The sequence below is a fragment of the Alligator sinensis genome, unplaced genomic scaffold (assembly GCF_000455745.1).
Source record: "Alligator sinensis unplaced genomic scaffold, ASM45574v1 scaffold732_1, whole genome shotgun sequence".
Classification (NCBI taxonomy): Eukaryota; Metazoa; Chordata; order Crocodylia; family Alligatoridae; genus Alligator; species Alligator sinensis.
Window position 1 is genome coordinate 53,028 of NW_005843309.1, and position 13,877 is coordinate 66,904.

At 52.5% G+C, this 13,877-nt stretch overlaps 1 protein-coding gene and 1 pseudogene across 1 annotated transcript in view; one reads left to right on the forward strand and one right to left on the reverse strand.

Annotated features, from left to right (window-relative positions):
- Window positions 1–8,359, reverse strand: part of LOC102380612 (zinc finger protein 841-like) — a 34,441-nt gene extending 26,082 nt beyond the window's left edge. Inside the window, 5 exon segments of the mRNA XM_014527120.2 lie at window positions 2,294–2,466; window positions 5,669–5,852; window positions 5,854–5,880; window positions 5,980–6,585; window positions 8,178–8,359. Of these exon segments, the coding sequence (XP_014382606.2) occupies window positions 2,294–2,466; window positions 5,669–5,852; window positions 5,854–5,880; window positions 5,980–6,342 (747 nt within the window). The 5' untranslated portion in view covers window positions 6,343–6,585; window positions 8,178–8,359.
- Window positions 8,360–13,357: 4,998 nt separating this feature from the next.
- Window positions 13,358–13,877, forward strand: part of LOC102380301 — a 9,243-nt pseudogene continuing 8,723 nt past the window's right edge.

Below are 13,877 nucleotides of genomic sequence, written 5' to 3' on the forward strand. Positions count from 1 at the left end.
GTGACAGTGTCATATCTTGTGAGAGCCTAGTGCTCCAAAACAGCATGCTGCTTCTGGACTTTGGGCTACTCAAATATTTGAGAGAGATAGAGATCTGGGGGAGACATTAAATGGTAAAAATTAGCTTGCAAAGGAATCCCTGAACTGTTGTAGTAAAGTCAGCCAACGGTCATCTTGTAATAATAAAGAGCTTGATGCAGATACAGTTAGGGGTGCAGGGAAGGAGTCTGCACTTTTAGCTGCTTATGTACTACTAGGTGAAACACACCAGATCGGGAAATCCAGGTGGCCAACCTTATGGAGAATTATCTAGGTTTCATGAGGTATTGAAGGAAAAAGAAGTCCTCAAGAAGTGACAGAGCTGGATTTGAACCATATTTTATGCAGAAAAGACAAGAGCTGTATAAAGGGGAGCCATCAGAGAAGTAGCACTGCATTACTTGCATGACGACCTGAATCATATTGTGAATGAGCAAAGAATTGCTGATCTGGCAAAAATCTACCATGCATAGACAAATGACTCAGATACTTAAGTCACTGCTGTTAGTACTAGAGAAGAGGATTAACACATGGTCTGAAACAGGTCTCTCATGCCAGAAAGGTATATTTTGATAAGTGACTAAAAGGAGAATGACCCAAAGAGCATTTCCATCCATTGACACTGTAAACTCAAGTCGGATTTCCACGGGACAGTGCAGAGTAAATTAGGGGAGTAGTAATTAACTGGAAAAAACTAAACAACAAAATCAGTATACCTAGCCTGTGGAAGATCCTGAAACATTAGGAGGATAACAGGATGGGAATTACTTTAGTTCATCTAGAAAATGAACAGGATGAAGAGACTGGGGTGAAAGGTGACTAATATAATATCACATCTCTTGTTGAGACAGAGGTGGGGGTGGGTAATAAATGCCAATGTTTCAATGACTGGAGAACAGTGACTTAGTCGTATCCACTCCTTGGAAGAGGTAAGGAAAACGTTAGTGCAGCCAGAATCAAGAAGACCACCAATATGAGTGATAACAAGCAGGTTCTTAGAAGAGGGCAAAAATCCTCTAACATTTTCAAGATAATTGCAGAAAAAAACCCAAAAATCTCTTTGGTCTGTGCTTAGCTAGAAAAAGCATTTGCACACTTCCCTAAGAAAATCCTCTGGAGGAAACAGGGAAAAGAAAGCACCAGGGAAGCAAACTGACCCAGGAAAAGGTAAGTTCCTCAACCCTGCACACAAGCCCCAACAAGCCCCTCTATTACAGATATTCTGGAAATGAAAACTGGTTTTCACTGCTCCCTGCACCAAGACCAATTCTTTTTCTAATAGTGATGGGTGTCTGGCATGCAGGAGAACTACAGGAGGAGGACAAGAAAACTTGTGAGAATGGGAGAATAAGCTTGACCAGCTGTTAGTGAATTTGTAGGCACAGTGAATTGGAGATGATATGAACATGCTGAGAACTCAAAGAGATCGTTCACCACAAAAGTGCTGAATATGTGAGCATCAGGAGCTACAGGAATGGGGAAGACTCCAGGGAAGGTGGCTGGATAAGGGGAAGGAGGAGATTTCAGCATGAAATGCCAGAGAGGTCGGATCACTGACAGAGCAGTAGGGAGGAAGAGGATTTAAACCACCTGCCAAAAGTTCATGAGGATGAGACTGTTGAAGAACAGGGAGAAGATGACAACACTTCAGAGCTCACATGGCTCCAGGGAGAGGCAAGAACCAGAGCTTTACCCAGGGAAACGAGGGCTTGGTAGTTCCTCAGCATCTGGTCCCAGTAAAGCATTCATCTTCCAGCAGGTCCCACTCCTCCCCCATGAAATACACAGCCACATCTTTAAAGACCTCTGAGAGCAGCAGTCACAAGCGTTACAGCATCACTGTCTCCTGCCCCAGCTGTCTCCAGCCCCCACGGCCCTGTCTGCACTCACTCTGCACTACAGCGCTTTGCAGCTTAGCCATGGATGCAGCTGTGGACATAGGCGCTTGTGTGTCAGCCTCAGCCCAGCTCAACATGCTCTGTTTCCTCAGCCCTTGGAGACAGCCCGGGCAGCACATTTAGAGGCAGGGAGCCCAGCTCCAGGGACTCTGACCAGGACTTCCCGTGCCAGCACCCCTGGCTCTCTGCACCCCAGAGCACACTAATGCAACTTGGGGTGCTTGCAACTCCATCACTACAGGCTTCTCACTCATCAGGTCTCTCTGCTCCTCAAACTTCTTACAGCACCCCTGGCTCCTCCTGGGCTTTGTCCCAGCTGCACCCCCACCCCCACCTGGAGCCGGTGCCCAGCTCACCTCCATGCTTTCCCCTTGTTTTGCAGGCCTGCCCTGCCCCATCTGCAGCTGGCCGGGCCCAGGTGTCAGGGAGCCGCTCTGTCCCCAACTCCCTGGGGAGGGTCTCTGCAGCTCCAGGTTTACAGGCCCTTCCTTGGGAGCCTGCTGATCCGCTCTGCTCAGGGTCCCAGCACCTGCAGGTGGGAAGAAAGTGTGTTGACCTATGGGGTCAGGTCAACTCTCAGGATCTCAATATTGCGCTGTTAGACAGGAAGGTGTGACACAATTGCATATATACAAACACACAAATCAATTAGGTGCATACAGACACACACTACCAACTCAGGAACATACACATCCAAACTAGCTTAGGCACATGCATACCTATCACCAATTCAAGCACATACACTATACACTCCAGTTAGACAAAAATCAACTGTCCATACCCGCACTCAGTACACATACACAGATCACTAATTCATATATCATGCACACAATGACATTATACACACACACACACACACACACACACACACACACCCCTACACATACACACAGGTATGTTCCTAACTTGGATGGTATGGTATGTGTGTGTATGTTTGGAGTACTTGGGACACCTGAGGAAAGGTTAAGGTGAGAGAGAAAGTGTAAGGAGTGAAAGTTGCTGGAACAAGGATTAGAGAGAAGCTGGCTGAGGAACTGAGGCTTGGGGTTACTTAAGGTCAACTGGCCCCGCGGTTACTCAGGGTCACCTGGTGTCAGAGTGGAAGCAAGGGAAAAAGAAGCCTGCTGGCAAGGAGGAAACAGCCAGGAGACAGAGGCAAAAGGCAGTGGGGATAAGACAAAAACAGTGACAGAGATCAGGGAAAATGCAAGGGGGACGAGACAAAAACAGTGGCAGAGATCAGGGAAAAAGACAGGGGGGATGAGAGAAAAACAGTGGCAGAGATCAGGGAAAAAGGCAGTGGGGATGAGACAGAAGTTAGAGGAGCAGAGATTGGAGCAGGGCCGGAACTGTAGTAAAGCAAAACCTAACTCAGGGGGGTCCAAATAACAGGTTTATTAGACAATACACTACACAGCCCCATGAAGTTATTGGTTTAAACACACACACACACACACTGGCAGCAGGAGAAAGAGACTCAGTAGAAGGGTTAGAGTCCAGGTAGGGAAGAGAAGCAGAATTCAAGTCCTTGGTTGAAGATGGGGTTGGGGGTGATAGCTACCTATCCAGGCTGGAAATGGGCCCTTGTCCAGCAGGTGTTGTTCAGAAGGGGGTTGTTGGCAGGGCCTCAGGGTAGATAGGTGGTGTGGTGTGGTACTGATCCAGATGGAGAGGGAGTCCCAAGGAGTCCATCAGTCTTCACTCCCCGTTTTTATGGGACAGACTACCTCTGATCACCTATGAGGAGGGCCTGTTCAGGCAATGTCAGTCCTGTCCCAGAGGGCTCCAGGTAGTCTTACTGAGCATGTGCAGCCTTGGCACAATGGTGGTTGCCTCATCTTTTGTGTCTTGAATGCTGAGGGTGGTTCCAAGGGCTGGGTTGTTGGTGCGGGTATTGGTATTGATGGTTCGCTTATTCAGAAGGAGCTATTTTTAGACCTACTGCCATTGTCTCTCAAGCACCCGCATTCATTCCCATTCATTTAGGAACCAAGTTACATAGGAGGGGTAGTATGATTCATAGGTTACACAACCAGGTCTGGGGACAGGATAGAGACTTGACAAACAAAATGGAAACTTGACATGGCTTACGCTAATTTACATATATACGTCTAAAACAGTAATCACATGATATAAATGCAGTAAAAAAAAAACAATACAAACATAATAATTATCACTTATAAAACAGTGGATATCTATATCAAAATAGCAGGGCACTTATTTGCAAAGAGGGGAGAGAAAAATAAAACTTACTACCTAAAATAAAATGTTAAAGCATAGCTTACTTATGCTTATCTATAGGGAACAGAGAGTCAGAAATGGTTGGGGAAGGGGAGGGAATGCATTTTAAAAGAAAAAAAAAAGAAAAACTGGGGGTTTTGCTACAAGTGCACAGGTTACCTGTGGGGTAGTGGCAGGGAAAAGCCTTGCTCGTCTCCTGGACTGGTTTGGGATGAAGGCAGCTGGAGACTGCAGTGTGGAAGATGGGGGATAAGGGAGACTCATTGTCCAACAGCTCTTGCTAACAGACCTCTACAGGCACCCAGCTGGACATGAGCCCCAAGACCTGTCCCAGCATCGGTGGTGATCATAGCACCGTGTCAGAGCCGGCAGGGACATCACTCCTGGGGAAGAAGCTGGAGCGATGTTGGTGCTGTGTCACATCCACATTTTCAGGGGGAAAGAGGGGAAATGCACAGTACAGTCATGTGAAATGCTTCCAGGGGCACAGGGGGAACAAGAGCCGCCGACTTGCTGCAGCACAGCTCCACAAACTGTTCTGGCAGAGAGATTTCTGCACTGAGGGACGGAGCCTCCTGCCTCTAGAAAGGGGAGACCCACCGCTGGAAGTCACTGAGGAATCTCATTTCCCCATCACCTGCACCAGCCTCAGCTGAACGGTGACAAGGAGGCCTGCACCAGCCTCTTATTGATTGATATTATTAAAACACTGATCATTAGAACAAGAATTAGATCACAGATTGTTACTATTGATGTAATCTTTTTTATGTAATCTTTTTTATGGTATATCTAGCTTTCACAAACTATATCTAACTGAATACTTAAGGCAACTTGCAGATGCTGGGAGGGGTGTGGTACGTGTGTGTTAAGAGATGCTTGCAGATCACAGCGTGTGGGATGCGGAGGATTCCTGGAATGCCTCCCTAACACCAGCAGGATAATGTCTCCCTGACAAGATGGCAAGAAGTTCAGAAAAAGGTCTCATTATAATGCTAAAAATCACACCCCTGGGCAGGGCAAAAGTATGTTAATGAAACATATATGTATGCAAATGAATTACATGGCTAAAACATAGGTATAGAGACATGCTCAGTAGAGAACGTCTTATGTCAGTGGCTTGTAACCAATCACTGAGCGATACACTTGCAAACATATGTATAAAAGGTACCCAAAGGTAGAAACCGGTGGTGCTTGCTTTGCAAACGATTGCCAAGCACCCCTCTCTGCGCAGACTGGAAACAATAAAGATTAAGTTGGATCCTCCACCCCTGTGTGTTCATTGGCAATAGCGCACCGGGCACAAACTCACACTGTCTGTTGGGGACAACACTATGGCAGCATGATGAGGCCCAACAGCCATAAAGCATCTTTCTGTGGGGAGCTGATCTATACCCACTAGCCAATAGTAATAAGATGGGGTTGGGGGTAACTGATGCTCTTTGGGTGTTGAGCCCATGTTAACCATATACATCAAAAAGGCTGGTAAGGACCTGACTCCTGGTGTGTCGGGGGCTCATCATGGAGGACATGAAGCAGCTTGTCCTTGGGCCCTGGGGTTTCCTGCTCTCCTGCCTCCTCCAGAGGCCTGTCCTCACCATGGGCCTTTGGCTGCTGCACCCAGGAATCACCAGGCTCTGGCAGGGCCTCAGGAAGCTGCATCTCATCTGAGGGACACCTCCTCGACCTTCACACACACTGTGACCTGGGGACAAGATAAATGTGTCACTGAGGAGCAGGGTTCTGGGAGGGAACATCCCCCAGACATGTGGAGGTGCAGATGGCACCAAACAAAGACTCTCACCTGGAGCTTCTCATTCTCCGCCTGCCCCAGCTGAAACCCCTCAGCCAGGGCCATGGCCTGGGCGCAGGTCTCCACGTGGCACCCGCACACACAGCTCTGCATCTCCTGGGGCAGGATGGCCAGGAACTGCTCCAGCACCACCAGCTCCAGGATCTGCTCCTTGCTGCGGCGTTGGGGCTCCAGCCAGCGCTGGCACAGCTCCCGCAGGCGGCTGCAAATCTTCCCTGGGCCCTCGGCTTCCTGGTAGTGCAGGCCACGGAAGAGCTGGTGCCAGGGCTCTGGGGTGGGGAGCTCATCCCGCGGTGCCAGCTGTGGGGTCGCGGAGGGCAGCTCGGCCTCACAAGGGGGCTGCATGGTCTACATCGCGTCCTGCCCCTAGAGCTCTTGGTGCTGGATTGGCTCCGATCTGGATGACACGAGGGACTTCTGCACCCTCAGCCCCTGCCTGCACACCTCCTGGGTCCTGCTCCTCCAGCTCCCGCCGTGAAGGGAAGGCCCACAGCCACGTCTCCCCTTGAAGGGATCTCACCCAGCAGGGGGCCTGGGCTCTCGCTGTCCCCGCACTCATGCACGGCACCTGTTGGCAGTGTCCAGCATGCAGGGCCGCTTGCAGGAAAAGCGACAGCACCAGTCAGACCATGGATCAGAGACCTGGTACCAGGGCTCCAATGCCCCTGACTTCCCCCACTCCCAGCAGTCTCCGAGTCATCCTCACTTCCCCCCAGCCCTAGCACCAGCTCCTGGGACTTAACTAGCTGCAGAAAGGTGCAAGCCCAGCTCCCTGCCATGTCCCTGCAGGGTGGGTGACCACCCGTCCTTAACCGGGTGGGACAGTCGCTGAGTGGGGACCTCAAGCCCTGTCCCAGGATGCATTAGCCTGATGCAACATTTCTCCTGGACTTTCAGGGTCTGGAGGGGGCGGGGACCCACGGGTGGGCAGCGGCCCGGCCGGCAAGGAGATGCCGTGGGCAGGATGTGGGGGCACCAGGGCACACGCAGGATGCCAAGCAGCGTGGAAAGCAGCTCCCTGCTGCAGGTAAGTGCCCCTCATGTGCCCACCTCGCTCGTGGCTTCCCAGGTGGGCGGGGCCTCCTGGCCCTTCCCAGGGTGCTTTGTAGCCGTGGAGGGGTGAGGTCACGCTTCCTCCCCACTGCTGCAAATGGCAGAGCGGTCCACTCATGTCACATTTGCATATGCAAATTTTCCCCATGCGATGATTGGAGAAACAGGCAGAGCCCCTCCCTGCCGGTGCCTGGGTCTCCGCTGGGCATTGTGGGCATCGTGGGGACACTGCCAGCCTGCTGGGGCTCCCACTGCTGCCCTGTGGGGCTGGGCCCAGTGCTTCCCTTCCCAGCTCCTGCCTGTCCTCCTGCCCGCCCCACCCCACCCCACCCCACAACGGGATGCTCTGTCCCGCCACCACGATCCTCCCTCGACAGGGCCTTGAGCCTGCCTGCTCCTGCCAGCGGGGCCACCTGCACCTCCCACTGGGACCCCCCCATGCAGCTGGCCGGGCTTTAGGGAGCTGGTGCCAGCTGCGAGTGTTGTGGGAGAAAACTCCCTGGAGTTCGTTGTTTAGCTGCATAGGGACTAGACAACACGGGTAAAGTTTTACTGCAGTATATTTGCTTGAGTAATGACTATTAAGCTAGCAAAGAGGCAAAATGGCCCCCCCTAAAGGGTGGGGCGTTCTTTTATACTTTTGACAACAAGGCAAGACTACAGGCTTAATAAAAGCAATACTTGGGCAGTACTTTACAGATCTTCATAATAGCATATTTTTATTAAGCTGAACTAGCACTTTTTAAAAGTTAAAAGTTAAGTAACAGTAACATTATGATACGTTAGCAAGAACTTTCACAGTGGTAGATACTTTTTAAGGACACGATCACTGTACTTAGAACAATGGCTTCTTTGTCTTATCTTGTTTCTTGCTGTAGCTGATTTTACAGCACACAGACACAGATTCACTTGCTGCATTTTACTCGGAAAATTATTAACACAGTTACAATGATTACTTAACATAAGCAAAGGCTTAGCTATCATTCTGCCTTGTGGTCAGCAACATTGCTAGGCCACAGGTTATGCCTTGTATTCAGCTGTAAAGCTAATACTTTTTAATAATCTAAATTATTGTTAACTTAACAGTATGCTATTAGGAAACTATTTTATTTCAGGGTAATAACAAACATGCTTACCACACGGGGCACGGCTGCTTGCAGTGGGTGTGCAGCCATCTGCTGGGAGCAGCCCAGGCTCCAGAGCCTGGATCTGCCATGGCGTGCCATGCCAGGGGTCACTGCTCCCTGTACCAAGACATCATGATGATATGAGGCCTTCTTGATGTTCACAAAGGCGTCACTCCTCACAGGATCCTTGTCACAGCCTCTCACACGCTCCCTGCTTGCATTCAACAATTCTGCCCAGTGAGAAATGAACTCTTGATAATAATTAGCCAGATGCAGGAAGGATCTCATTTGCTCTTTGGTTTTGAGTGGTGTAAAGTCTCCTATAGCCTGGATTTTGACTGCCAAAGGCTTGATGGTCCCATGCCCCGCTAGGAATCCCAGGTACTTTGATTCCCGTCTTCCTACTGCACTTTTTTTTGGATTGGCCGCCACCCCAATCTCCCTCACTTCTTTAAGTACAACCGTCAGTACTCTCAGATGCTGATCCCAAGTTCTGGTGCATATGACAATATCGTCTATGTATGCTGATGCGTACCTCGCATCTAAGGCCAAAGCTTGGTTCATCGGTCTTTGGAAAGGGGCGGCTGCCCCGTGCAGCCTGAAGGGCATTCTACAAAATTCATATAGGCCCCATGGGGTCCCACAAACAGTTTTGGCATGGTCTTTTGTGGCCGTGGGTATTTGCCAGTACTCTTGAGACAGGTCAAGTGTCATTATGTAGCGGGCCTGTCCTATACTTTCTAAAAGCTGAGGCATGGGGAAGGCATCGAAAGTGGCTACAGCATTTACCCCTCTGAAATCTACACTGAGATGTAAGGTCCCGTCAGGCTTTGCCACAGACCCCGTGAGGGGACTGTTATCCCTTGTCCAAGCATCTTTCAGAGCTCCTGATGTATGGGGCCATATAAATGGTCGGGAACAGGACGCCACCGCTCTCACACCACTCTTTTAGGCAGGGTGTGGAGCCGGTGCTTCACCCCGTGACCCACCCACATTCCTCTCGAAAGACATTGCGGAAGGCACATGTTACCCGAACCAAGTCTCCTCTCTGAGTAGCTGTCAGGTGCTCTTCAATTTGTACTCTTTCCTCCCTGGGTGTTTCCCTAATGTCCTTGCTTATTTCAGGGCCAAATTCTGCACTTTCTAGTTCAGCCTCAGTCAACCACCCCTTGGCCTTCTTCCAGCTTTTAACAAGTTTACATGGAAAATCTGTCACTCCCATTGATGCCCAGCTAGAATACCTTGTGATCCACCAGCCCGGCGCACCTTCTTATTTCCAAGGGGCCTTGCCACTTCGCCAGCAGGTTACTGGCCACGGTGGGTAATAGGACTGATACCCTGTGGTTAACCTGGAGCTCTCTCCTCAGCCACTCTGTCATGATGCCTCTTTGGTTTCTGTTGGGCCTCCCTCAAATTTTACAGAGCCACCTGCCTCGTGGGCAGCAAACAGGCCCTCAGAGCTTCACAATGAGCCTCAGCTCTTGTTGGGCTCGATGTGGGTTGTTTCCACCCTTCCTTAAGAACTGCTAATAGGTCCCTGCACCTGCGTCCATAAACCAGCTCAAAGGGAGACTATTTTGTGGATGCCCATGGTATGGCCCTCAGGGTAAACAATAACTGGGTGATCAACAAGTCCCACTTTCAGGGGTCCTCCTGAGTGCACCTACAGAGCATCCCTTTTAGTGTCATAGATTTCATAGATTTCATAGACATCAGGGCTGGAAGGGACCTCGGAAGATCATCGAGTCCAGCCCCCTGCCCAAAGGGCAGGAAGTCAGCTGGGGTCATAGGATCCCAGCAAGATGAGCATCCAGTTTCATCTTGAAGGTGTTCAATGAAGGCGCTTGAACCACCTCCGGTGGCAGGCTGTTCCAGACCTTGGGGGCTCGGACAGTAAAGAAGTTCTTCCTTATGTCCAGCCTGAAACGATCTTGAAGTAGTCTGTGACCATTCGACCTCGTCATCCCTTGGGGCGCTCTGGTGAACAAACGTTCCCCCAGATGCTGGTGGTCAGCATGGGGCCCAGGGGGTTCAAGCTTCTTCGCAGTTTTGTGGTTAGTGTCTTCTCATCCACTTCTGGGTGTTCTCCTCTAAATCACTAAGGAATGACCTCACATGTCATGGGATACTGGTGACAGATGGGACCCTCCATTCCTCTCAGGATGGAGTCGCCTATGATGAGCACCCGGCATCTCTTCTTCTGGGTCAACTTGCCTCCTTCAGCCTGTTCTGTGCATGGAGTGGCCTCCTCTCCAGAGGATTCCTTGTGTCGCACAGAGGGGGAGGATCATCTCCTTGGACCAGCTCGTGATGCATCTGCGGGTGCATGACAAGGTGCAGTTAGCCTTCCTGACTGCATCCTCACATTGGTGGCCCACATTCATCTTGGAGTCTATAATGACTTCAAGATCCTTTTCTGTCTCTGTGCTGATGAGAAGGGAATTCCCCAACCTGTAGGTATGCTGCTGGTTCTTCCTCCCCAGGTGCAACACCTTGCACGTCTCAGTATTGAAACCCATCCTGTTCTCATCTGGCCACCCCTGTAACCTGTTCAGATCTAATTGCAGTCTGTCCCTCCCTTCCAGCATGCCCACTTCCCCCCACATCTTAGTGTCATCTGCGAATTTGAACAAGGTGCTTTCCACCCCCTCATCCAAGTCGCTGATGAAGATGTTGAACAGTGCGGGCCCAAGGACTGAGCCCTGGGGAACCCCACTGCCCACATCCCCAGTTTTCAACAAAGGGAGGAAGAAGGGCCCAGGTAACTATAGGCCTGTAAGCCTCCCCTTGGTGCTTGGGAAGATCTTGGAGAGAATCATCAAGGAGCATATCTGTGGGGGGCCAGCAGGGGAGATCATGCTCAGGGGCAACCAGCATGGGTTCATCAAAGGCAGGTCCTGCTTGACCAACCTGATTGCCTTTTATGACCAAGTAGCTAAATCCTTGGATGATGCTGTTGTCATGGACGTAGTCTTTCTAGACTTTAAGAAAACCTTTGACACAGCTGTCGTCTGATTTGGTATCAAGTGAACTTTTAATAGTAGTCCCTAAGCTTATTACAAGTATTATTGCAATGAGACCTGGCAAGCGGTTCCTTCAGGTGTTACATCAGCGACCTTTGGTGGTACCAGCCTCAGATCCTCTGGAAATAAACTTCTTTTTTGCACAGAGGGAATGAGGATGACAGTCTGGACCCTCTGGGTCCATGCAAGTGTGCAAAAATGGTAGGCCTCTGCCCTAGTTCCTGTTTAACCGTGCACTGAACATGATCCCTTGCTCATGGCCACATTCTCCCTCCGCTGCTGGCACCTGCCCTGCCTCTTCTGGTATCGGCCCTGCTCCAGCCTGGGGAAAACCCACTTCCCTGATCTCCAGGGCTGCAGGCCCTTCCTCTGGAGGCTGTTTCATAGATTTCCTAGACATTAGGGCTGGGAGGGACCTTGGAAGATCATCGAGTCCAACCCCTTGCCCCAGTTCCTCGGCTCGGCTCAGCACCCCGGCACCTGCTGGGCAAGGGGGAGTTGGACAGCAAGGACAGGGCTCGAGGAAGGCAGCGTGAGCATTTCCTCACCCACCTGAGGTTGCTGATGTGCTCCACACTCAGGACTGCACCATTGAGGATGCACTAGTCCCCTGTGGCATTTTTACATATGGGTGTACTGCTGCACTGGGTGGTTTTTAAAGCGCCCGGTACTGCGACGTTTGCAGGTGTACAAGCAAGTAAATGATTGTCAGTGCTGAGAAAAGAGCGGCAGTGCGTTTGAACTAAAACACATGGAAAGTGCTTTAGTTCACACGAACACCGCCGGCATGTTCTATGTGCTGATGTGCACCTCACTGCTTATACAACTGCACACGGTGCAGCACAGTTCACATCAGTTGGTGCACGAATTAAGGGAATAAATGCTGGTTGTGCTCTATCCTGAGCTCTCAGTCTCTGGCAGACCTAAGAGCAGCTTAGAGACAAGCATGAAGCTGTCTCGCTGGCCCAGTTCTGCTCTGGACTCTTTCATCACTCTTCGGTGGGTGTGTGGGGGTTGCTCACAACCCTGCTCCGTAGGAGCTCTGCAGGGGTGCAGCAGGTAAAAGGAAAAGGCAAATCGCTCCCCACTGGCCTCTGAAACAAGGCTCCGGGAGAGTGGTGGAGGGTCGGCCGCTGAGGAGCCCGGCCTGAAACGAGCTCACAGGATCTCTCTGCTGCGGATGGAGCAGAGCTCATCTCCCGCCTGCTCGCCGGGACTGGACTGGTGTTCGGGTTGGGGGCGGGAGCAGGACGTGCTGCCGTGTGGAGGCGGGGGCCCCTCGCCCCGCGCCTCCCCCCCCCTGGGGAGTGCGGGGGCCCCGGGAGGAGGCTGGCGGGGCTGTGGGAAACGCTGGGGCCTGGAAGAGCCGCCCAGGCCGAGCCCCCGGCGCTGCAGGCAGGGCCCGCGCGCACCTTCTCGGCGTGGGAAGGCAGGACACGTCCACCCCACCAATGCGGATCCGTGCTGCGGGGCGGGGGGGCACTGCCGTGCGGTCGACAGGGACCCTGCCCACCCCCACCGCACTGCGCAGAGGTCTGGGCTGGTACATGCCCCCCTCCGCAGGACCTGCCCAGCGCTCCCTCGCTCCTGCCCCCCGCCCTACTTCTCCCCTCCCCCTGGGGCCTCCATCCACCGCACTCCGCGCCCCAACACCTCTCCCGCTCCCCCCTGCCCCATACAGGTACCTGCAGGGAGCTGCTCTCCAGCCTTTCCTGGTGTCCCCTGTGTCCTGCTCCCACCAGCCCCTTCCACACCTGAACACTGCCCGCCTGCAAAGGGAAACCCATGGGTTCCCATCCCTCTAGACACTGAATTTGGGACAAATGCTGTCCCAAGGTAATGCAGCCAAGGGCCAGGATTTGAGGTTCCTATTTGGGCACTGTCCTACCCAATCAGGGAGCAGGGGTCACCCTAACTGCAGGGTGGGTGCAGGAGGGAGCAGCCGATGGGCTGGGAAGGGTGAAGAGCTGCGGCTGCACCATTTCTTCAGCCAGCCCGGTCCGCATCCTGCGCTGGGGCCGGAGGGGAAGCAAGGACGGCTCCGACATTGCTCTGAGTAGGGGTGGTCCAGGCCATCAGGGCCGGGCAGAGCTCGGGCTGGGGCAGGGTTACGGTCCCAGGTGTTGGATCCATGGCCAGATTTCCGCTGTCTCCTTTCCCACAGGTGTTCCTGGAGACAGGACACTGCTGACAGGTGCCGTGCATGAGTGTACAGAGAGCGAGAGCCCAGGCCTTCGGCTGGGTAAAATCCCTCCTGGGGAGACGTATCTGCTGTGCTGGAGCCCGTGGCAGCTGTGGGCCTTCCCTTCACAGCAGAAGCTGGAGGAGCAGGACCCAGGAGGTCTGCAGGCAGGGTCTGAAGGTGCAGAAGTCCCTCGTGTTATCCTGACCGGGACTGGGGGCAGGAGTCCCCAAGGTGGTTGGCACCACAGCCAGTAAAACAGCAGCTGCAGGAGGAGCCAGTCCAGCACCAAGAGCTCTGGGGGCAGGACGCAATGCAGGCCATGCAGCCCCCTTGCGAGGCCGAGCTGCCCTCCGCGACCCCACAGCTGGCACCGCGGGATGAGCTCCCCACCCCAGAGCCCTGGCGCCAGCTCTTCCGTGGCCTGCGCTACCAGGAAGCCGAGGGCCCAGGGAAGATTTGCAGCCGCCTGCGGGAGCTGTGCCAGCGCTGGCTGGAGCCCCA